The sequence below is a fragment of the Podarcis pityusensis genome (assembly GCF_964106645.2).
Source record: "Podarcis pityusensis genome assembly, chromosome: 10".
Classification (NCBI taxonomy): Eukaryota; Metazoa; Chordata; class Lepidosauria; order Squamata; family Lacertidae; genus Podarcis; species Podarcis pityusensis.
The window spans coordinates 2,463,490-2,488,629 of record NC_138035.1 but is presented as its reverse complement, the minus strand read 5'-3'; the positions used below and the strand labels follow the sequence as shown (position 1 = coordinate 2,488,629).

The window sequence follows — 25,140 nt, the reverse complement described above, 5'->3', positions numbered from 1 at the left end:
TGAGGGGGGGGCAGCCAGGGTGCCTCTGGCCCCCAAGGAATCTCTCTCCTCCTCTTGGCTTCTGCCCAAGCTTCTCTTAAGGCATCTTTGTCAAGGGCAGCCTAGACAGAAGCGAAGAGGCTGCGAATGCCGTTCGAGAAACTTAATGTCCTGAGAATAAGGAACAGCCACCTTGCCTTAACTCACCTTCTGAAGGTCAATAAGATCATTCATAAGTCATTGTCGTTTTATTTGTAGAGTTATCACTGAATGCTAAAATAGACTTCTAAGCAGTTCAAAAAGCCTAAAAAACAGTTCCCAGGATTCACCTATCCTGTCACATCAGTTGCACAATGGGGCTTTCCCCACCTTCTCCTCCCCCCCTTTCCCCCCAGTGCACTTCTGGAAGTTGTCTTTAGGGCATCAGAAACGTCTCTCCACCCCCCCCCCCGAAGAACAGCACATGGGGAGCAGAGAGGGGATCCTTCCATCTGGCACAGACAGAAGGATTTTAAGAACACAATGAAGAGTTCCTTCCATTTACACAAAGATTAATGTCCGTCACTAAATCACACAAGAAAAGAATTCGACTAAGACATTAAAAGCAGCACCCACAATTAAAACGTGCAGCAGGACGATCCCATTGAAACAAAACACCATTTAATGAGCAGAAAGAAACAGCAATGTGTAGCAGATAATCTTTATGCTCTCTAAAGAGGACCTTTTCATTTCTCTCTTAGGGTCCAGTGTGCTTTGAAGATGTCGCTGTTCATTTCACAGACGAGGAATGGGCGTTGCTGGATCCAGACCAGAGAGCTCTGCATAAGGAAGTCATGGAGGAGAATCATGGGATCATGGCCTCTCTCAGTAAGGCTCCCTTCTGGATCCTAATCTGTCTTTGGAAATTCCATGCATCTCTCTCTGTGATAAGCCTCCCTGGTTTTGAGGAAGCACTACAGGGCCATTTGCAGCACCTGGGATTCTAATACCCCCTAAACTCACCTTAAATGGAGGGCTATCGACTGTTTTGACTGTGGACATGATCAAGCCAGCATAGACCTTGCTGAGAATGGAATGGGAACATGCTGGGAATTTGAGGTTAGGAAAGCACATCTTTGTTTGACACTGTCCTGCCTTGTATTGCCCAAAATCTTCCTGACACAGAGCTTGTGGAAGGCATTGAGGGGTTGTTTCTGATGGTTGCAATTGTCCATGACTCACTTCACAAAGCAGCTTGCTCAACACACAATCCTGATAGACCTTCATCTTGGTATTGGTTAGCATCCCATTCACCCATACAGTGGTCCCTCGGGTTACAGACACTTCAGGTTACAGACGCTTCAGGTTACAGATTCCGCTAACCCAGAAATAGTACCTCGGGTTAAGAACTTTGCTTCAGGATGAGAACAGAAATTGTGTGGCAGCGGCATGGCGGCAGCGGTAGGCCCCATTAGCTAAAGTGGTACCTCAGGGTAAGAACAGTTTCAGGTTAAGAACGGACCTCCGGAACGAATTAAGATCTTAACCAGAGGTACCACTGTACTCTTTTGGAGAGGTGAGCCATTGCCATAAGTGCCTCGCCAGTACACATGTCTAGGTCAGCATCAATGAAGAGGTTGTTGGTTTCTTAGGTAGACACAATCATCCACCACCTCCAGTGTCTGAAACTCGCATGGTGCTAGGCGCATTTTGCAACAGGGAATGTCATAGACACGAGCAGTTTCTGAGCTCTGCTCACAGAATCTAATATTTCGGATTAAAACTGCAGAGTGGAAGGAAAGAAGAACCTTTTTCTGCCTCCCCACTTCCAGCTACTCTCTAAAGACTGAAGGAGAGACCTTCTTAAAAACCCAGAGGGGTGGGCAGGGGAAGGACTAGACCATGTGAAAAATGAACATATTATTTCAGTTGCTGTTCATTCCTTTTCAGCTTTGTATTTTTGTCATAAGAGAGTGCATATGGACATTCCATTTTTGAGCCCATAACCTAGGTTTAAGGTCCTCTTTATGTCTTAGCTGTCCTATCTCTGTTTCTAACACTGACCACCTCTAGTGTGTGGTCAGCAATGTTGATGCATGGAATTCTTCCTCTATCACAAGGGTTAATGATCAATATTCAATACAGTGGCCCTCCATTTCTTCATTGCAGGTGGTGATGATTTGGAAATTGAGAGAGAGGACGCCCATGACAGAATTCACACAGTGGAGAAGCCATTGCCACTCTTGGAGTGTGGAGAGAGCTTCAGCCACAGTTCCCATTTGACTACCCACCAAAGAAATGCTATTGAGAAGAAACCCTCTCAGTTCTCTGAATGGGGAAAAACTCTCTGTTGGAATGAAAGCCTCACTTCACAGGAAATAATTCACACAGGGGAGGACCCACTGAAATACTTGGAATGTGGAAAGAGCTTCAGTACGAGTGCACATTTCATTTCACATCAAATAACTCACAGCAGGGAGAAACCCTATCAGGGCTTGGATTGTAGGGAAAGCTTTAATACAAGCACAACCTTCCATAAGCACCAGAGAATTCACAGGGGGGAGAAGCCATTTCAATGCCGAGAGTGTGGAAAGAGCTTCAGTCAAAGCACCCATCTCACAGCCCATCAAATAATTCATACAGGTGAGAAACCCTATCAGTGCTCGGAATGTGGGCGGAGCTTCAATCACAGGGCAAATCTCACGGCCCATCAAAGGATTCACAGTGGTGAGAAACCCTATCAGTGCTCAGAATGTGGGAAGAGTTTCACTGTGAGCTCCGGTCTCACTTCCCACCAAAGAATTCATACTGGGGAGAAACCCTATCAATGCATGAGCTGTGGAAACAGCTTCAGTCAGAAGGCAAGTCTCATTTCCCATCAAAGAATTCACAGTGGTGAGAAACCCTATCAGTGCTTGGAATGTGGGAAGAGCTTCAGTCGGAAGCAAAATCTCACTTCCCATCAAAGAATTCACAGTGGTGAGAAACCCTATCAGTGCTCGGAATGTGGAAAGAGTTACTGCCATAGAGCCAATCTCACTTCCCACCAAAGAATTCACAGTGCTTGGAACGTGGAGCGAGCTTCTGTAAAAGCGCCCATCTCGCTACCCATCAAAGCCTTCATACCGGGGAGAAATCCTATCAATGATTGGATTGTGGAAAGAGTTTCCTCCAGAGAGCCGATCTCACTTCCCACCAAAGAATTCACACAAGGGGAAAACCATATCAGTGCTTGGAATGTGGAAAGACCTTTAGTCACCGTGCCAATCTCGTGGCACACCCAAGAATTCACAGTGGTGAGAAACCATAACAGTGCTCCCAATGTGGGAAGGGCTTCACTGTGAGCTCCGGTCTCCCTTCCCATCAAAGAATTCACGGTGGTGAGAAACCATATCAGTGCTTGGAATGTGGAAAGGGTTTCCGCCAGAAAGCCAATCTCACTTCCCACCAAAGAATTCACACAGGGGAGAAACCCTATCAGTGCTTGGAATGTGGAAAGAGCTTCAGTCAGAAGCAAAGTCTCCCTTCCCATCAAAGAATTCACAGTGGTAAGAAACCATATCAGTGCTTGGAATGTGAAAAGAGCTTCAGTCAGAAGCAAAGTCTCCCTTCCCATCAAAGAATTCATACAGGGGAGAATCATAGAATTTTAGACCTGCAGGAGACCCCTGGGTCGTCTAGTCCACTGCAGGACTCTCAACTAAAGCTTCCATGACATATTGCCTTCAAACTTCTCCTTACAAACTTCCAAGGAAGGAGAGTCCACAACCTTCCAAGGGCATCTCTAATTTGAAGCCATTGGTTTGGGTCGCAGCCTCCAGAGCTGGTGAAAACAAGCTTGTTCAATCTTCCACGTGATAGTCCTTCCTGTTCCTCAGAAGGCTTGGTTTCCCAACTCTTAATTGTCTTGGTCCCCCCCCCCCTCTGCACACCTTTCAGCTTGTCAAAATCCTTCTTAAATTGGGGCACCCAGAACTGGACACAGGACTCCAGGTGTGGTCTGAACAAGGCAGAAGAAAGGGGGGCTGTTACTTCTCTTGATCTGGACACTTGACTTCTTTGGACGCAACCTAGAATAACAGCCTTTTTTGCTGCTGCATCATACTGTTGACTCATGTTAGTCTAAGACCCCTTTTCCACATGTACTACTGGCAAGCCCGGTATCCCCCATCTTATATTTGTGCAGCAAATTCTTCTTGCCTAAGAGCAGAATCTTACCTTTCTTCTTAGTGAAATTTATTGGATGCCTTTATATACCACCTGTTTCTTCAAGAAGCTCAGTGAGGTGTTAAGTCGTTCTCCCCCTCATTGTTTAATCCTGAAAACAACCCTGTGAGGTAGGTTGGGCTGTGAAGCCATCATCCAGTGACTGAGTGGAGATTGGAACCCAGGTCTCCCAGTTCCTAGTCCAAAACTCTTAAGCACTGCACCCCACTGGCTCTCGAATGAGACTTTTGGTAAGTGCATGCATGCGCATTTACTTAAAGTTTCAGTGCAATGTCTTGGTGTTTGTATTTAAAGTTGTGTACACATGTATCAATGACATTAATATATTAATGGTAATTACAGTATAAGAGCAAATTTTAGGTATTGCTAGACGGCGATAGGGTTAGTTTGGAATGCTGGGATTGAAAAATTGAACAATTTCCACATGAATCACAAGAAGATCTAAAATATAAATACAAAACGGCAACAGCAACAACCCCCGAAAAAGCCCCATGTCATGTATTGATGAAGTTGTTAGAAAATTTATTATGGGAAAGGGGGTAAAAGTTTTAAAAGTTCATGCAACCATATTCTCAGTGTTCCTACTCTTTGTGTGGATGAACCTTGTTGCTACTAATAAATATCAGGTCTACTGACCGCTGTTTTGCTCCTTTAACTTGCCTGGATTCTCCTTCTTTGCTGACCCCGGAGGGACCGCGGGGTGTGGCCCCCTGGGGAGCTGGGCAGCGGAGGAAATCAGCACCCCAGGATTTTTTCCTTCTCAGTGCTTTTCCACCTGAGCCTCTTACCTAAAAGCCTGACACCCCGCAATGAGACAGGATTGTGTCCCTGCCCTCAGCAAACAAAATAGCTCCCCCTCCCAAGATACTGAGGTGCCCTGAGGGCTGTGCGGGACCCCCAGTCATGGAAATGAAAAGGGGAGAGGCTCAGGAAAGTTTCAGGTGGGGAGGGGCAGCACATGCTCCAGAAGCTCTGTCTCGCTCATTCCTCCACACTACTCCCCCCCAATTACACCTGCCTCCCCCCCCATGGCTCCTTCACAAGTGTGGGGAAGCTGCGACCCCTCTGCCCCCATCAAAGTTCCTTTAAGACCCCATATTTCAGGGGGCAGGCTCATCTGCAGCGAAACAAAATGCAGCTGCCCTGGCCAAGTGGAGCCAGGCTGGGGGGCACTGTGGGGACCCCGGAAATGTGCCCTTAGAAGAAAAATGTGCCCCTCTGTCGGAGGCAGCCCTCCTTCTGAAACACCAAGAGAGTAAACGGACAGTTCTCTGAATGGAGAGGAGCAGAAAGCGGAGTCCCCTCAAGATCAGTATTGGGACCTGTGGCTTTTCAACCTGTTCATAAATGATATAGACTTAGGAGGTAGCAAAGTTTGCTGATGGCAGTAAATTGTCCAGGGTTTTTCCAAGAAAGAGAGATTGCAACGAGCTCCAAAAGGACTTCTTCAAAGGGGGTGAATGGGCAGAAAATACAGTTCATTATCAATAAGATTAAAGTGATGCATGTTGGGTCAGCCTGAACTGCTCTCTGCCCCAGCCTCTTCCTGCTCACCAAACCCTGTTTCCTCCTCAGCTTGCAACACCTCCCCTCCCATTCTGCTCCCTTTTCTCCCTCTTTCTGCTCATCGCCATCCCACCACCAGTCCCTGGGCTCTGAGCCTTCTTCCCTTGTGGGTCCCTCAGCTGGTGCCTCCCCCCCCCCGCACCCACCTGCTCTATGACAGCAAAAGCAGAAACAACAGTGCAATCAGTATGATAGTAATTTGAACTGTGGTCCTTTGGTAGGAAAACTCCCTACCAGCATGACTGAATAAAAACTTCTGGGACTATAGAAAACTACTTTCTTCCCCAAACCCCAGAATAAGCAGGCGCTCTGGGGTTGCCCCATGGGGTTCAAGAGTGAAGATGGGGCCCCCAGGAGACTTCCCTGGTACCTGTAGCCCCTCCTCCCCCCTCTTGCAATTAGGCTTGGGGCAAAATCTTACATTAAATTACAGCATTTCAAGTTTTTTTCAGAATGCTTAGGAGGCAGGGATGAAGTTCTGGTGAAGAAGCAGTGCTTGGAGATCATGCGGTGGGGGGGGGGGTGACAGAGTTTGGTGCAAAAACCGTCTTGCATGCTTGAGTAGAGCAACTCCAGGGCAGCAGGACTTCTTCAGTAATAGTTTACTGAGTTTTCAGAGCATACAGTTCTCACTGGGTCCCCAGTGAGGCACAAAACTTAGCTCCTGAGAGCAAATCCAGTTTCAGCAATAAAAAAATACAGCACGCAGGATATCTAAGTCAGGCACACAAACCGGCAGAAGGGAGCAAGGGAGGAAAGAGGCTGGAAGGACACAGAGCAATGGATGTGTGTGTTTCACTTCCTGTCTTCTGGGAGGGAAGTCAGCAACTCAGCATCTGCAGGGGCTTCACGAAGCAAAGCTTTCTTCTTTTTTTCAAAAAAAATTATTCATTTTATAACACAAATAAAGAACACAAACAGAAAAACAAACAATACAAACAAATTCTTGTCTTATCTTTATTTTTTCTAAACACTGTTAGGTGGGCTTCCCCAAGTCCCACCTATCTGATTTTCATTTTACTTCTTCTTTAGCAGTTTACATATATCATAGTTTCTAACCATCTTTTTTTTATCACACTTAAATTAACTTCACATTTCATCGCTTGCAAATAATATTATTTTAAAATACACTATCTTCTACTTCTAACCCTACAGCCTATATCCACTTCCAGAACTATTCTGAGATTTAAATATTAACATATTTTTTCAAATATTCCTTAAACTTCTTCCAATCTTCTTCCACCATCTCTTCTCTCTGGTCTCGGAGTCTCCCGGTCAGTTTGGCAAATTCCATATAGTCCATTATCTTCATCTGCCATTCTTCGATAGTTGGTAAATCTTGTTTCTTCCAATTCTTTTTTCCACAATTTCTCCCAGTCCACCATCATGATATTGTGCCCCACATCCCTGGCCCATTCAATCATTACAGATTTCACTTGTTCATCTCTCGTATGCCATTCCAGCAATAAATTATACATCTTATATAGATTTTTTGGTTTTGTATCTAATAATTCTGTTTCCAGATTGGATTTCTCTGTTTGAAAACCGATTTTCTTATCCATTTTAAACACTTCATTTATCTGGATGTACTGGATTAAATCATCTAATTTATCTTTCAACTGATCATAATACTTCAACCACGTAGCTTTCATATTCAACCTTTTATGAGTTTTAGCTTCCAATGGTGATATCCACCTGGGTGTTTTCCTTTCTAACAAATCCCTGTATCTTATCCAAACATCATACAAAGATTTTCTAATTATATGATTTTTAAATCCTTTATGAGCTTTTATCTTGTCATACCATAAATATGCATGGCAACCAAATACATTGTCAAAACCTTCTAAATCCAAACCATCTGTATCTTCCAATAAAAACCATTGTTTCAGCCAGCAAAAGGCTGCAGCTTCAAAGTAAATCCTTAAATCTGGCAGGGAGAAACCCCCCCTCTCTTTTACATCTGTTAATGATTTAAACTTAATTCTGGGTTTTTTCCCCTGCCAGATAAATTTAGACAATACCTTTTGCCATTCCTTAAAACAATTCAACTTATCAATGATAGGGAGTACTTGGAACAAAAATATCAACTTAGGCAATACATTCATCTTTATCGCACAAATTCGGCCCAGCAAAGATAGTTTCAACCTTGTCCAAATATCCAAATCTCTTTTGATATCTTTCCATAACTTTTCATAGTTGTCTTTGTACAAATGCAATTTTTTTGCAGTCATATTTACACCCAGATATTTCACCTTTTTCACAAACTTCAGCCCTGTGGGTTCCTCTAAGTTAAGTTTATCATGTATCATTATTTCCCCCCCTAAAACTTTGGTTTTATTCTTATTCAATTTGAAACCTGCAACTTGTCCGAACTGTTGGATTATCTTCAGTGCTTTGATTGCACTGATCTCAGGGTCCTGTAAAGTCAATACCAAATCATCAGCAAAGGCTTTTAACTTATATTGTTTAGTTCCACTACTATGCCTTTAACTTCCTCATCATTCCTTATCATATTCAACAGCACCTCTAGGACAGAAATAGAAAGCGGGGGGGGGGGGGGAGTGGGTACCCTTGCCTGGTTCCCTTCTCAATCCCAATTTCTTCTGAGACCACATTGTTAATTATAATTTTTGCTTTCTGCTCAAAGTAAATTGCATTAATTTTAAATTTTTTGACCGATCCCCATATTACACAAGTTCTGTTTCATAAAACTCCAAGAAACATTATCAAAGGCTTTCTCTGCATCACTAACCATTAACATTGCTTTAGGATTCTTTTTTGCCTCTAATCTTTCCAGTACATTCCTAATATTATTCAGTACATTCCTAATATTATCTTTCATATGCCTTTCAGGTAAAAAACCTGATTGATCTTTATGTATGTGCTTATTCAAAACCTTCTTCAATCTTTTAGCCAAAATATTTGCAAATATTTTATAATCCACATTCAACAAAGAAATTGGTCGCTGATTCCTTACTTGAGCTCTATCTGTATCTGGTTTGGGTATCAGAGTGATGAAGGCCTCTTTCCAGGACTCGGGTGCTTTGTCCCCCTTTAATATTTTGTTACAAACATCCATCAATGGTTGTATGAGCCAATCCTTTAATATTTTATAATACTTGGAAGTTAAACCATCAGGTCCCAGTGCTTTGCCTATTTTCATTTGAGCAATTGCCTCTTCAACTTCTTGTCTTGATTCAGGTTCAATTCAAAATAGTCCTTTAGGGTTGTAATGGTTCTAGGGGTTGCTCGTGCGTAAACCGGTGCAAACACCTGGCTGGGTTGCCTGAGTGAACCTTTTCTGTCCGGACAGCCACTCACCCGTGGCTGTCTCAATCACTGGCAGGATCCGCCAGTGGGCGTTTCTTAACCTTCTTCCAGCAAAGAAGCTCTTTGACGCCTAGTCTCCTCCTACTCTCTCAGCGTGAAAGCCTTCTGCGCAAGGAGGGCTTAGGGAGCGGAGGACCCCTACTCTCCCCGCTGGTCCCCGGCAAGGAGTCATGGGACTGCCTCGCCACTTCCCCCATCTGCCCCCCTTCTCCACTGGTCTACGCTGATTCTCTTCCCCAGAAGATAGGCTGCCTCTCCCAATCCCGGGACGCTCTCTGGAATCCCTCTGGATTTTACTCTCTCCCTCTGGCACTGATGGCAGTTCCCTGACATCCACCTCCTCCTCAGGACCCCCCCACCCCTGGCGCGATTTTCCGATACAACCTCCTCTCTTTCCTCGGTTGATGATGCGGGGAATCCCCTGAAGGAACTGTCATCATCTTCTGAGGATTCAAAACCAGCCTCCCATCTGCTTGGATCTCTTCCCGCTGGTTGAACCTCCCAGTCTGATTCTTCCCCCTCGGACACCTCTCCCTCCTCTTTGGAGGCAGGGAAACCCACAAAGTCCCCTTGGTCGTCTGTGGGTCTAAATTCTTCCTCCCAGAATCTAGCTAATGGTTTGGGCTTATCCGGGAACAAACCGTGGAATTCTTCCACCAGATACCTGTCAGTGATTGATTCAGCAGGGACCCACGTGTTTTCAGACCTAGGTTCCCCCTCCCAGGCTACCAAGTACTCTACCTGGCGACCTCGCCACTTTGAATCGAGTATTTCCGTGGCTTCGTTACAGTGTTCCCTCTCCTCTACCTGCGGGTGGGTGGTAACCCCTCCCTCCCGTCCCGGGAATTCCTGCCCCTCCCTGTAAGGTGAAAGTAGGGACCTATGGAACACCGGATGTATCTTCATGCTGTCAGGCAACTTGAGTTTAAATGCCACTGGGTTAACCTGCTGTATCACCTCAAAAGGCCCCAGCCGCCTAGGCTGCAACTTCTTGCACCCTCCCTTTAGGGGCAACCCTTGGGATGACAACCACATCCGGTCTCCCACCCGTATGGCCTCCCCCTCCCGATGGTGCCTGTCCGCCTGCCTCTTGTAAACTTCCTTGGCCCGCTCCAAGTTCAGCCTGAGTTGCTGGTGTAAGGCCTCCATTTCCTCCACAAATTGCTCAGCTGCAGGTACATTCCATCCTTCCTCCCCCCGCCCCAGGAAGGCCCTGGGGTGACACCCGTAATTGGCCATGAACAGGCTCATTCCCGTGGACACGTGTTCAGCGTTATTGTACGCAAATTCAGCCAAAGCTAATTTCTCTACCCAATCGTTCTGTCTCTCGCTGACATAGCAGCGTAGGTACTGCTGGAGTATACCATTCGCTCTTTCGGCTTGTCCGTTGGTTTCTGGGTGCCTCGCCGTCGAGAAGCTCACCTCGACCTGTAGCAAGCTCATGAGTCTCCGCCAGAACCGGGAAGTGAATTGTTTCCCATGATCCGAGATTACCCTCAGTGGAGCCCCATGCAGTCTAAAAATGTGATCCACAAGCAGCTTGGCTGTCTCCTCTGCCGTTGCTGCATGTTAGTCAGTAGATCGACCATTACCATGACCGCTGTCTTTCCCCTTGACTTGGGCAGATCTGTCATAAAATCAATGGACACCACCTCCCAGGGCTTTTCCGGTGTAGGTAAGGGTTCCAGTAGCCCCGCGGGGACAGCCCTTTCCCCCTTTGCCCTCTGGCATCGGTCACACCCTCGTACATATTCTCGTACGTCTTCCCTCACCTTTGGCCACCAGAACTGCCTGGTGACAAGTAGCATGGTCTTGTGCTGCCCAAAGTGCCCAGCTGTTGGGTTGTCATGGAGTTGTCTAAGTACCTTCCCCCTCAAAGTCTCCCCTGGTACATACAGTGCCCCCTTATAGTACAGTAGCCCTTCCTTTTCCTCAAACCCTCCATTGACTTCCTTTCCGTCCCTGAGTTCCCTGATTTTTGTCTGAGCAAACTCATCGTCTCTGGTGAGCCCTGACAGTTCTCGTTTCCCAACCAATGCTCCCCCCCCACACCGGTCCTTGGGGAACACGTGCCTGGTCTCTGGTGGCCCCTCTCCTTCCATGTACTCCGGTTTCCAGGAGAGGGCATCTGCCCTTACGTTTTCCTCTCCCGGCACGTATCGGATCTCGAAGAAAAACTTGGCGAACTCCTGGGACCATCTGATCTGTCTCTGGTTGAGCACTTGCGCAGTCCGCCAGTATTCCAAGTTCTTGTGGTCAGTTTGGACCTGGATCTTGTGCCGCGCCCCTATCAATAGATGTCTCCATTGCCGAAATGCCGCATAGATCGCAAGCAGTTCTCGGTCATACACTGTGTAGTTTTGCTCCGACTTGCTCAGCTTCCTAGAGAAAAAGGCACACGGCCTCCAGTTCTGCTTGGCCCCGGGCTGCAAAAGGACCGCTCCAATCGCGCAGTCGGACGCGTCCGTCTCCAGTCTCATGGGCTTCTCCGGATCCACATGCAGGAGTTGCTCTTCCGAGGCGAACGCCTTCTTCAGTTTTTCAAAGGATTGCTGCGCATCCTCTGTCCATGTGAATTTCTTTTTGCTACTAAGACAATCCGTTATGGGCGCTGTCAAGTGAGCAAAGTTCTTTATGAACTTCCTGTAGAAGTTGCTGAAGCCTAGGAACCTCTGCACATCCTTCCTGTTTTGGGGGGCTTTCCATTCCAGCACTGCCTTCACTTTGCCTGGATCCATGGCTAGTCCTTTGTCTGACAACCTGTACCCCAGGAACTCGACCTCCCTGGCGTGGAATTGGCATTTTCCCAGCTTGACCCACAACTGATGCTTCTTCAATCTCTGTAGCACCTCCCTGACTTCTCTGACGTGTTGATTTTCATTGACCGAATAGATTAAGATGTCATCCAAAAAGGCTATGCAATTCTTGTACAGCAGGGGCCCCAACACATGGTGCATGAAGGCTTGAAAGCAGGCGGACCCCGATTGTAATCCAAATGGCATGACTAAGTACTCAAAAGCCCCCAGGGGGGTGAACATGGTCGTTTTCCATTCGTCCCCCTCCCTTATCCTAATCAGATTGTATGCTCCCCTGAGGTCCAGCTTGGTAAAAATCTTCCCCTGCCTCACACGTGTCAAAATATCGTCAATCCTGGGCATTGGGAAAGTCACGGGTTCTGACACCAGGCTTAGGGCCCGGTAATCCACAACTAATCTGGGCTGATTAGTCTCTTTTTTGTCCACAAAGAACACTGGACTGCCCCCCACCGCCTTTGATTCCCTTATGAAACCTCTCTTCAGGTTCTTGTCAATAAACTGCTGCAACTCCTGCATCTCCCGGTCGGACATGGCATACGGCTTACCCACCGGTAACTGAGCCCCTGGAAGCAGGTTGATTTGGCAGTCAAAGGGCCTGGGGGGCAGTCTGTCTGCCCCCGTCTCGCTGAAGACCTCCTTCAAATCAGCATATTGTGGTGGCTCCTCCGTTTTTTGCTCCAGGGCCAGCCCAGCCACCCTGGCCACAGTCATTCTTGGTTCCTTCCCTCCCAGACAGTGTTCTAAGCAGTAAGCTGACCCAAAGGTGACTGACCGCTGATGCCATGACACCACTGGGTCATGTATTGCCAGCCAGCTCATTCTCAGTATTATTGGGGGTCCTGCCAGCGTGGCCACGTGAAAGGCAATGGTTTCTGTGTGCCTGGAGACACTCATTCGCATTGGCGGTGTCTGGTGTGTCACTTCCCCTCCCAGGAGTTCCCTGCCATTGATGGTGGTCACCTGCAAGGGAAAATCTAGTGGCAACAGGTGGAGCTGGTGCTCCAGAGCGAAGTCTCTGCTGAAGAAATTACACGAGCTGCTAGAATCTAGCAGCCCCCCCACTTTGACGGGGTGCCTATTTGGGAGTTCTAGCACCACCTCTATGGCTATAGCTGCCTTGGGAGGGTCAGGCTGGGGCACTTCTATTGGTTGCTGGCCTGGCTGCTGCCCCTGCTCGTTGGCAGCCAGGCGTTGTCGTTTCCCTGCACCGGCTCTTCCTCCCCCTTCTCGTTGTGGCCTGCAGCCCCCATCATGCCTTGCCAGGCTTTTCGTTGAGGGCAGACCTTTGCAAAATGTCCCAGTCGCTGACAGAGGAAACACTTCTTGGTAGTTTTCCATTCCTTTTCCCGACCTTCACCAGCGTTTGAAACTTCGCACGCGCTCCATCAATTTCCATCAGCTCTGCCGCCTGGGAAGGCTCCCTCGGCATCTCCGGAATGCGGTTGTCATGGAAACGTTCCGCCCTTATCTCCCGCTTCTCCTGAGCCCGCGCTTCCTGGCATACACCGATCGCAAGCACAGTCTTTGTGAGTTCATCCATCGACCGCGGGCGGGGCGCTCGGGACAACTTGTCTTTCACTTCGGGGGCCAAACCCCCTTCAAACAACATTTGTACTAGTTCAGAGTCCAGATCCCACCCGAGCTTGTGGACTAACATCACAAAACGCGACCAGTAGTTTCTGACGGACAGGCTCCCCTGCTTGCACCCCATCAGCTCCCTCTGTGTCACGCTTTGCTCCACCCCGCTGGAGAACATCGCGTCCATTCCCTGGTAGAATTTCTTAAGATCTTTCAATGCATCATTCTGCGTCGCCATTAGGGACCTGATCCATTCGCGCGCCCCATCCTACAGATGTCCCACAATGTTCGGAAGGAATTGTAGTCTTGGGGCTTTCCACCAAACTTGTGTACCAGCCCCAGGACCTTCCTCCCTATCGGGGTGGCTCTGACCTGTGCATCCTGAGCCCGTCTCTCCTCCAGCCGCACAGACAAGGTAGCGACATGCGCCTCCAGGTCTCGGTTCCTCTCGACCAGACCTTGCACCATGGCTTCTTGCTCTGTCTCTCCGGCCGGCCCTGTTTGGCTCATCGTGCTGCCTCTCCGGGGCTGCGCACAAGCAACGTCAGAGACTGACGGATTGCTGTAATGGTTTTAGGGGTTGCTCGTGCGTAAACCGGTGCAAACACCTGGCTGGGTTGCCTGAGTGAACCTTTTCTGTCCGGACAGCCACTCATCCATGGCTGTCTCAATCGCTGGCAGAATCCGTCAGTGGGCGTTTCTTAAACTTCTTCCAGCAAAGAAGCTCTTTGACGCCTAGTCTCCTCCTACTCTCTCAGCGCGAAAGCCTTCTGTGCAAGGAGGGCGTAGGCAGCGGAGGACCCCTACTCTTCCCGCTGGTCCCTGGCAAGGAGTCATGGGACCGCCTCGCCGCTTCCCCCATCTGCCCCCCTTCTCCACTGGTGCTATGCTGATTCTCTTCCCCAGAAGATGGGCTGCCTCTCCCAATCCCGGGACGCTCTCTGGAATCCCTCTGGCTTTTGCTCTCTCCCTCCGGCACTGATGGCAGTTCCCTGACAAGGGTCTTTTGAGCTTTATTTACAATCAATTCATTTCTCAGTAAATCATCATTCATCTGCCATCTAAAAGTACCCTGTAAAGACAATTTTAACTCTGTCAACACAGCATTATGATCAGAACAAGGCCTTGGGCAAATCTCAGATTTAGTCACCCTTGGGGTAAGGCCTTTAGTTAGCCATATATAATCCAAACGTAAAAGGTACTCACAATACAGTCCTTAAATGCTTTTGATGTTGGAAGAATTGACTGCTAATGCCTCACAGTCTCGCAGCTTCGTATAATCAAAGGAAGTGTTTTGTCCGATGTGTCGCAGCTCCAACCCCCTCGCTCTCGGAGCTCAAAAACAGAACTTGCCAGGGAGGGGGGAGCCCACTTTTGGACACCTGCCGGATTCCACATCCTCAAAATGCTCAATTTGAGGTTTTTCCTCGGGGTCTGCTGTGCTGGAGCAGTTTCCCCTGCCTTTGATATACCGCGGTCTCCTCTGATAAAGAGATCTCCGACTGTGATGGCGAGCGATTGACCGGAAGCCCTTCATGAAGCAAAGCTTTCTGCCGGCTGCTTTGAGGCAAATGTGCATCCCAGAAACACACACTGTGATTCGTGGTGTATTGCCATATCCATTGTTTTCCAAAGGTTATCACAATGTAGTCTAGAAACTGGTATAGGATGAGATCAATATATGCCCAGACCTAATCCTCACTCACCACCAGAAATACAGATTCACCCTCTCCCCCTCACTATCAAAAGGTACCTTACATCTAAAATTATACTCATTATTATTATTATTATTATTATTTAAATAATATTTATTAAAGTTTCAAAAAATACAAAAAATACAGAATACAAAAAGAAAAAGAATAAAGTTTTTTTTAAAAAATATATAACCAAAAAAAGTAAAAAGAAAATAAAAAGAAACATACCAAATAAACAGTTAAAAAGACATTAATTTTCCATAACCTATCTTCCCTATACTTATTTCCCCGGACCTCCTCATACCTCCCTTTTTTGTATTCCAGTTCAATTTGTTAGTTCAGCAAATCCTTACCATTAAAATTACCCAGTTGCAAACCTTTTTTCATATCTCTTAAAGTATTACAGCTAAAAACCTCTTAGTTTCTATCCAACATCCTTCTAAAATTCCTTAATTTTACAATATTTCTGTAAATAGTCTTTAAATTTCTTCCAGTCTTCTTTCATAATTATATAATAATTATGAGTATAATAATTATACTCATTATTGTGGGACGTTACCTTCATTATTTCATTACTATATAGGTTTTACATATAAACATCAGAACATTATTTCATTACTATACAGTTTAACATATAAACACCAGAACAAATACATGACACGCTTTGAAGATGGATTTTCTGCTGAGTTCATTGCTGTGAAGAAGAGTTAACTCTGAAAGGAACACGTTCCTCACTCCATACATTTAAATGGGTTCTCCCCTCTGAGAAGAAGAAGAGTTTGGATTTGATATTCTGCTTTATCACTACCCGAAGGAGTCTCAAGTGGCTAACATTCTCCTTTCCTTTCCTCCCCCACAACAAACATTCTGTGAGGTGAGTGGGGCTGAGAGACTTCAAAGAAGTGTGACTAGCCCAAGGTCACCAGCAGCTGCATGTGGAGGAGCAGAGACGCAAACAGGGTTCCCCAGATTACGAATCTACCACTCTTAACCACTACACCACACTGGCTCTTAGATGTTCCTTAAACACTCCATTATAACTAAAGCACTTTCTGCAATCTTTCCCTTTAAACAGCTTCTCCTCTTTGAAGGTTGATGGGTTTGTAGGGTGTCAACTGTTAAAGTTCTTCCTGTCCATGAGTCTGTAGATGTAGGACTTCCACTAGGACTGAACCTCTGTCTACTTTCCTGACATTTATATGGTTTGCCTCATGTGTGAGTTTGTTGACGTAAATCAAGGGTTCCACTCTAACTGAAGCTCCTTCCACACGCCATACATTTAAACTATTTCTTTCCTGTATGTCTCCTGACGTTTTCTAAGATTTCCACTCTGACTGAAGCTTTAAATGGTTTCCCCCCCGCCTTTGTGAGTCCATTGATGTGTTTTAAGGGTTGATGTGTAACTGAAGCTCTTTCCGCACTCCATGCATTCAAATGGTTTCCCCTCGCCTGTGTGAGTCCGTTGATGTGATCTAAGGATTGAATTGCAACTGAACCTCTTTCCACACTCCATACATTTAAATGGTTTCTCCCCTGTATGTGTCCGTTGATGTATTCTAAGGTGCCCAATCCGAATGAAGCTCTTTCCACACTCCATGCATTTAAATGGTTTCTCTCCTGTGTGTGTCCGTTGATGTGATCTAAGGCCTGCATCGGAACTAAAGCTCTTTCCACACTCGATACATTCAAATGGTTTCTCTCCTGTGTGTGTCCGTTGATGTGATCTAAGGCCTGCATCGGAACTAAAGCTCTTTCCACACTCGATACATTCAAATGGTTTCTCCCCTGTGTGTGTCCGTTGATGTGATCTAAGGCCGGCATCATAACTAAAGCTCTTTCCACACACCATGCATTTAAATGGTTTCTCTCCTGTGTGTGTCCGTTGATGTGATCTAAGGCCGGCATCGTGACTGAAACTCTTTCCACACTCTATACATTTAAATGGTTTCTCTCCTGTGTGAGTCCGTTGATGTGATCTAAGGCCTGCATTGTGACTGAAGCTCTTTCCACACTCCATACAAGTATATGGTTTCTCCCCTGTATGGGTCCGTTGATGTATTCTAAGGTTTCCAATCTGAATGAAGCTCTTTCCACACTCCATGCATTTAAATGGTTTCTCTCCTGTGTGAGTCCGTTGATGTTGTCTAAGGTTTGAATTGAAACTGAAGCTCTTTCCACACTCCATACATTTAAATGGTTTCTCTCCTGTGTGAGTCCGTTGATGTATTCTAAGGGTTCCACTATCACTAAAGCTCTTTCCACACTCTATGCATTTAAATGGTTTCTCTCCTGTGTGAGTCTGTTGATGTATTCTAAGGGTTCCACTATCACTAAAGCTCTTTCCACACTCCATACATTCATATGGTTTCACCCCTGTGTGAGTCCGTCGATGTGATCTAAGGCCTGCATCGGAACTAAAGCTCTTTCCACACTCCATACATTCATATGGTTTCTCCCCTGTGTGAGTCCGTCGATGTATTCTAAGTGTATCTCTTCGACGGAAACTCTTTCCACACTCCACACATTTAAAAGGTTTCTCCCCTGAATGCGTCTTTTGATGATTTTTGAGGTTTCCATTCTGACTGAAGCTCAATCCACATTCCGTACATGTAAATAGTTTCTCCCCTGTGTGAGTCCGTTGATGTATTCTAAGTGTATCTCTTCGACGGAAACTCTTTCCACACTCCATACATTTATAAGGTTTCTCCCATGTGTGAGTCTGTGCATGTAACTTAAGGTGTGCCCTCTGACTGAAGTTCTTCCTACAGTCCATACATTCATATGGTTTCTCCCCTGTGTGAGTCCGTTGATGTAATCTAAAGGTTGCATTGGAACTGAAGCTCTTTCCACACTCCACACATTTAAATGGTTTCTCCCCTGTGTGAGTTTGTTGATGTATTCTAAGGGTATCTCTTCGTCGGAAACTCTTCCCACACTCCATACATTCATATGGTTTCTCCCCTGTGTGAGTCCGTTGGTGTAATTTAAGTTGTCCACTCTGTCTGAAGCTCTTCCCACACTCCCTGCATTTGAATCCTTTCTTACCCATGGCAGTCCGCTGATGTGTTCTAGGTTTTTCACTATCAGTGAAACTCTTTCCACACTTCAAATCTTTAAAAGGTTTCTCTCCTGTGAATTTGTTGGTGTGAACTAGGTGTGCTCATTCAGTGAAGCATATTCCACATTTCGCACATTTCAATGTCTATTCCTATGAAATTAAAATGAAAGGTTCCCCGTCCCCCGGAATTCTGACGTTCTTCTGTATCACCTTCTTCAGAGTGGGCAGAGAGGAAGTCCTTTTTGTATTTCAAGGAAGAGAAGAAAGGGAAAAGAACAAATCAAACCAAACACAATTAGCCCCTTCTCTTATTTGAACATCTCCTACATTCCCCTGCCTCCTACCCATGTTCCCAATAATAATAATAATAATAATAATAATAATAATTTATTATTTATACTCCGCCATCTGGCTGGGCTTCCCCAGCCACTATGGGCGGCTTCCAGAAAAATATTAAAATACTGTAATACATCTAACATTAAAAGCTTCCCTAAACAGGGCTGCCTTCAGATATCTTCTAAAAGTCTGGTAGTTGTTGTTCTCTTTGACATCTGATGGGAGGGCATTCCACAGGGAGGGCGCCACCACCGAGAAGGCCCTCTGCCTGGTTCCCTGTAACTTGGCTTCTCGCAGTGAGGGAACCGCCAGAAGGCCCTCGGTGCTGGACCTTAGTGTCCGGGTAGAACAATGGGGGTGGAGACGCTCTTTCAGATATACTGGACAGAGGCCGTTTAGGGCTTTCAAGGTCAGCACCAACACTTTGAATTGTGCTCGGAAACGTACTGGGAGCCATGTAGGTCTTTCAAGACCTGTGTTATATGGTCTCAGCAGCCACTCCCAGTCCCCAGTCTAGCTGCTGCATTCTGGATTAGTTGTAGTTTCCGGGTCACCTTCAAAGGTAGCCCCACGTAGACTGCATTGCAGTAGTCCAAGTGAGAGATAACTAGAGCATGCACCACTCTGGCAAGACAGTCCAGAAGGATGTTATGGTTGATGGTATCAAACGCCACTGAGAGATCCAGCAGAACTAGGAAACAGCTCTCACCTTTGTCCCTAGCCCACCGGAGATTATCAACCAGGGCGACCAAGGCAGTTGCAGTCCCATGATGAGGCCTGAATCCCGACTGGAAGGTATCCAAATGGTCCGCTTCTTCCAGGCGTGCCACCCGCTCAATCACCTTGCCCAAGAATGGAAGATTTGAGACTGGGCGATAGTTGGCCATCGTGGCCGCATCTAAAAATGTTTTTTTAAGAAGCGGTTTAATAACCGCCTCTTTCAGCGGGTCTGGGAAGGCTCCCTCACGGAGGGATGCATTCACCACCCCACGAAGCCCATCGCCCAGCCCTTCCTGGCTAGCTTTTATAAGCCAGGATGGGCAAGGATCAAGGAGACAAGTGGTTGGTTTCACTCATCCAAGCAGCCTGTCCACATCCTCGGAGGTAACAGATTGGAATTGATCCCACACAACTTGACTGGCACTCTCTAGCACTCTCCTGCCCCGGTCCTGATGCCACGGTGGAGTCTACCTCTTCTTGAATCTGAGCGACTTTATCTGCAAAACACTTTGCAAAATCATTGCAGGAGATCATGTGGCCTGTACTGGGCCCTGATGGAGCAGGTGGTTCTGCTAAATTGCGAACCACCTGAAAGAGTCTCCTGCTGCTGTTTTCCGCAGATGCAATAGAGGCGGTGAAGAAAGTCTTCTTCGCCGTTGTTATCACCACTTGGTAGGCTCAACACTATGCTCTAACCCATGTCTGGTCAGATTCAGAATGGGCTATCTGCCACCGGCACTCTAGCCATCTCAGCGATTGTTTCATTGCCCTCAGATCCGTGGAAAACCACAGGGCTGTCCGGGCTCCATGCAATCGGAGAGGGTGCTTCGGGGCCAAAGGGTCAATAGCCCTGGTTAACTCCACATTCCAGCGGGCCACCAGGGAATCAGCTGAAAGGCCATCAACATGGGATAAAACATCCCCTACCACTCTCTGGAAACCATTTGGATCCATTAAGTGGCAGGGGCGGACCATCCGAATCGGTCCCACCTCCCTGCAGAGGGGAAGGGTCGCGGAGAAGTTGCACCAGCAAGTGATCTGACCATGGCATTTCTTTCGTTTCGCTTTTACTTAGTGTCAGATCACCAACATCCATAGAGGTAAACACCAGGTCCAAGGCATGTCCACGGCTATGGGTTGGGCCAGACTTATTCAGGGACAGCCCCATGGAGGCCATGCTTTCCACGAAGTCCCGAGCGGCCCCTTGTAAGGTCGTGTCGGCATGGATGTTAAAATCCCCTAGGACAACCAAACTAGGTGTCTCCAGGAGAACATCCACCATGACCTGGAGTAGCTCACGTAGGGAATCCTTGGTGCAGCTGGGAGGTCGGTACACCAGAAGGAATCCTGTACTGCCCCTATTGCCCAACTTCCAGAACATGCACTCAAAGAACTGGGTCTTCCCAATAAGACGCCTGGTGAAAACTAATGACTTCCTAAAAATCACTGCAACCCCCCCTCCCCGCCCACAAGGCCTGGGTTGCTGTGTGTAAGAGAAACCTAGTGGACAAGCAGCGGCAAGGACAGGCCCATCTGCTTCATCCAACCAAGCCTCTGTTACACATGCCAGGTCAAGTCCTCCATCCACTACCAAGTCATGGATCACAATGGTTTTTGGATCATTGACCTGGCATGAAGCACAGCAGCACCTTCAGGTCATGTGGGTATCCCTTGCTGATTCCAGTATCCGTCCGGTCAAGACCAGACCTGGAGGCAGGGATAGTCCTTAAACAATGACTAAGCCCACTTCCTCAGCAATGATGTGGTCTGGTCTTAGCGTAACTTCTCCTCCTACCCATGATCACTGAGATCGGTTGCCCCAGTACACACACACACACACCCCCCCCCCGTGGAACTTGCCCCAGCCATTTTGTTTGCTGGGACCCACTCCCAGGCAGCCCTGACCCCTCCCCTTAAAATAAAATTAAAACCTATACAAAAAACAAACTAACAAAACAAAAAAACCAACAAAAAAAGAGAATGTTACAAACACACCATAATTAAATTAAATTAAACAAATTCCCGCACCCAACTAAACACCCACCCCACCCCCTCTTACGCACAGCAAATGAAAAAGCAATGTCATCAAATGATAGTAATGCAGCAGCAACCTTTCATAATCCTCAAACATCATTAATAGCACAGCATGATCTTGGAATGCAGCCTTTTCAAATCAATTGTTTCCTCACAGGAAAGGCAGCTGCTCTCTGTCCGTGAACAGGCCCTCTCTTTCTCTGGTCCATCGTTCCTTTGGACATTCCCCATCCTCTGCATCATAAAGACACTGACGTCCAGCTCCGAGGGCCTTCTGGCGGTTCCCTCATTGTGAGAAATGAGGTTACAGGGAAGCAGACAGAGGGCCTTCTCGGTAGTGGCGCCCACCCTGTGGAACACCCTCCCTTCAGATGTGAAGGAAATAAGCAGCTATCTTATCTTTAAAAGACATCTGAAGGCAGCCCTGTTCAGGGAAGTTTTTAATATTTAACGCTGTACTGTTTTTAATATTTGATTGGGAGCCGCCCAGAGTGGCTGGGGAAACTCAGCCAGATGGGCGGGGTATAAATAATAAATTATTATTATGATTATATTATTATAATCCTCCATCCAGCCCTGTTTCCACCTCTAGATCTTCATGAGTCACCTTCACAGTCCCAATGGCCTCAAGAGGTCCAAGTGGACCATTTTGGGAGACCCAGGTCTAAGTTTCTTCCAGGGACTGTGGTCTGGGTCAGTCAGAGAACTAGTGACAAGGCTTGGTGCTTGGGGTCAGCTGAATGGGTGCTCAGGGAAGCTCCTGTTCTTGGAGATGGACCTCCGTCTACATGCCTCACATTGCATGGAGAGAGCAGGAGAAGCGCAAGGAAAGCAGCTGGCAAATGGGAAACACCCCACCCCAATTGTTCCTCATAATAATGATGTGCTGCCTGATCTCGAGCCCCTCTTCTGACACAGGACTACCCTAATCTGGCACTGACAAAGCTGGATATTCAAGGCAAAGGGATAACTGTACTTAATGAAAAGTTCAACCTTGTAACACTGTCCTAAAGGATCTTCACTCGCTCTCAGTGCATTTCCGAGCACAATTCAAACTGCTTGTGCTGATCTTTAAAGTGTCATGGTTGCATCTTTCAGGCAAGAAAAGTATTGATCTAACATATAGAGATCATTCCTAGTCTGTTGGTTCAAGAAGGTTCTGGTGGTTTTACTCTGTGTGATACAAAGCTGATGTTTTCTCTAGCTGGAACATTTTACCTGATAAGGCAGTTTCCTTTCTGCTGAGAGCAGGTGGTGGAATAAGTTGTAATGAGATTATGCTGAACCTTCCTTGTTTTGGGAACCAGAAGAAGCTGACTTAAACTGGAGTGAGCCAAGCTTGTTATCCAGTCCCAAGTTTACTCTGACACTGAATTGTTTATAAATTACAGTATTGAAAGACGGCTGGTCCCACTTCCTATTCTGCTATTCTCTACTCTGCTTGTGTCTTTCTTACTTGAGGGCTGTTTTGATATACCAAGTTAGGGTTTTACTGTAAATTCAGTTTTTGGATTGTTCTGCTTCTTTGCCTTCTGTACTAAATTTATCTGCTGAATGGATTTTTTGCTGCCTCTGAGTGTTTTTTCCTACTCTGCTAACTATATGTCGGACTTGGAGATCATTATGGAGGAGCAAGATCTGCGACCTAAAGCCCTCAATCGCCTTGGCCCTGTAGACCTGAAGGAGCGTCTCCACCCCCATCCTTCACTCTGAACACTGAGGTCCTCCTCTGAGGTCCTCCTGCTGGTCCCCTCTCTGTGATAAGTGAGGGTACAGGGAAGCAGGCAGAGGGCCTTCTCGGTGGTTCCTCCCTGTGGAACGCCCTCCCTTCAGAGGACAAGGAAATGAACAACTACCTGACATTTGGAAGACAGCTGAAGGCAGCCTTGTGTCAGGAGGTTTATAATGTTTGATGTTTTCCTGTCTTTTATGTGTACTGGAAGCTGCCCAGAGTGGCTGGGGAAACCCAACCAGATGGGCAGGGTATAAATACTACAATTATTATTCTTTTGTGATTTTTTTGTAGTTATTTTGGAATTTGTACTGCAATATTAGCTCAAGAATGTTATGGGTGGACAAAATCACAGGGTTGCCATAAACAATAATACCACCCACGAACGCGCATTCACATACATTCTGTAAATTTGGGGAGGTCACACACCTCACCTGTGCTAATACTGGCAGTCTTTGGCCTGCACAGGCACACCCGGTGTGTAGAGCCTCCAGCCACAGGCACTGTCTATCCTGAAAATGGCTCCTTTGACTGGGAAGATTCATGCAGTCGCTGTCATCGGATGCTGAAGGATTGTATCTCAGCTTGTCAGTCACTCTGACACTGCCTACAAAGAATAAGAGGAACAGAAATACTTTCGAGGTGCTACTTCTCTATCAGCCCTGAGAGCCATTCCATGGACTCTGCACCCCTGTTTCTGATGACAGGTGTACATTATCCTCATCCTCAGTGGAAAAGATAATGAAGATGGAAGCCTGAGAGAGAGGAAAAGGTTTCTGGCTGCTTCCTGGGTGGGATTGCAGAAACCAAGGGCCGCTTCTGAGAAGGCCTCCCCCCTCCCCTCTGGATTTCCTCTTCTCTCCAGGGGACCAAGGAATGGACTGGGCAGAATCGCTGCATCTGGACAGGGCAGGGGCTTATGGGGTGGGAAGAGGATGGAGGTTGCAGGAAGGAAGGGGTGGGGGGACTAGACCCCACTTTCCAAGGATCCTTCTCTGGTTGCCTTGAAGGGGGGCCCCATTCCTGGGTGGGAGGGAGAAGCCAAGGCGGCCCATCCGGAGGTTTATCGTGGGCGTCATGATGGAGATGTCTCCCCAAAGACTGGTCTTCCTCTCCCCCCACCATTGCTGCGTTTCCATGACCCGGGGGTGCCCCCTCCCTTCTCCCCCCACTTCCATGACCCCCTCTCTTTCTCCCGGAGTCTCCCCTGCACCCAGACGCCCCCTTGGCCCGGCTCACCCCTCGCCATGCGCGACCCATCTCTCCGTCCCTATTGCCCCCCCCAAGACGAGCCGGGGAGGGACAGGGGGGTCTCTATCCAGGCGCCTCCCGCACCCCTTAACCCTTTCCTGGCCCGCTTCTCCGCACCCCAGGGAGTCCTCGTGGGTGGGTGCTCCATCTCCGCCCTTTCGCAGCACGCGTGCCGGGATCCAGACCCCACGGAAGGCGCTTGGGGAGCTGGAGGGGGTCTCTGGGTCCTTTTCTCCCCCTCCCTCCGACCCCTTTACCTCCTTGTCCTCGCTCCCGATCCTCCTTTCCTTTCGTGCAACATCCACGTGGGTGAGGGGGATTTACCTGCCGCCCCTCCTCCCCTTTAAGAACGCGCGCGCCCCTAGAGCTACGGTGCAAAGCAGCAATCCGGCGCAGAAGAGCCACTTCCGGGAGAAGCAGGCAGTTTGGGAGGGGGCTCACACACCCCATTCCTGGAACAGAAGAGCCGGATTGGAGGAGGAGGAGGAGGAGGAGGAGCAATGTATTGGGGGAGGGATTTGGGATGGTGGGGGCGGGGTGAGAGGAGGATGTGCAGGGAGGGGAGGGAACGTTTGAGGGGGGGAGGAGAGGAAGGTTTCCCCCCTCCTTTAGTGGATTGGAGAGCGGGGGAGGGGCTGATCCCGGAGATCCAGCTGCAAAGTGGGTCCCGTCCCTCCTACAAGGTTTGCATTGCAACACCCACCCCTCCCCCACCCCACGAGCTTAGATCCGTCCGTGTTTTAGGTATTGGTGCTGTTCAAACCAGGAATGGGAGGGGCAGCCAGTGGCGTAGGTGGGGGGTGCAGGGGGGGCCAGCCGCACCGGGCGCAACATCTGGGG

General features: G+C 47.6%; 3 protein-coding genes across 7 annotated transcripts in view; 1 reads left to right on the top strand and 2 right to left on the bottom strand.

Annotated features, from left to right (window-relative positions):
* LOC308486201 (uncharacterized protein) overlaps positions 1 to 25,140 on the top strand; it is a 74,671-nt gene that overhangs the window by 4,825 nt on the left and 44,706 nt on the right. The gene's annotated exons all lie outside the window — the stretch shown is intronic.
* LOC308486292 (uncharacterized protein) overlaps positions 1 to 25,140 on the bottom strand; it is a 72,848-nt gene that overhangs the window by 17,806 nt on the left and 29,902 nt on the right. Inside the window, exon 1 of one of the 2 annotated variants that reach the window (XM_081022986.1) lies at positions 24,558 to 24,684. The exons of the other annotated variant lie outside the window; for it this stretch is intronic. The gene's annotated coding sequence lies outside the window, so the exon portion shown is untranslated. Of the gene's footprint in view, positions 1 to 24,557; positions 24,685 to 25,140 lie in introns of those variants that run through there. 2 annotated transcript variants of the gene reach the window in all.
* The window catches only part of LOC308486315 (uncharacterized protein), a 126,644-nt gene continuing 117,223 nt past the window's right edge, over positions 15,720 to 25,140 (bottom strand). Inside the window, exons 3-5 of the mRNA XM_081023057.1 lie at positions 23,484 to 23,656; positions 16,760 to 18,465; positions 15,720 to 16,349 (exon numbers count right to left, since the gene is read on the bottom strand). Coding sequence (XP_080879183.1) covers positions 16,288 to 16,349; positions 16,760 to 18,218 — 1,521 coding nt within the window. The 5' untranslated portion in view covers positions 18,219 to 18,465; positions 23,484 to 23,656 and the 3' untranslated portion in view covers positions 15,720 to 16,287. The remainder of the gene's footprint in view (positions 16,350 to 16,759; positions 18,466 to 23,483; positions 23,657 to 25,140) is intronic.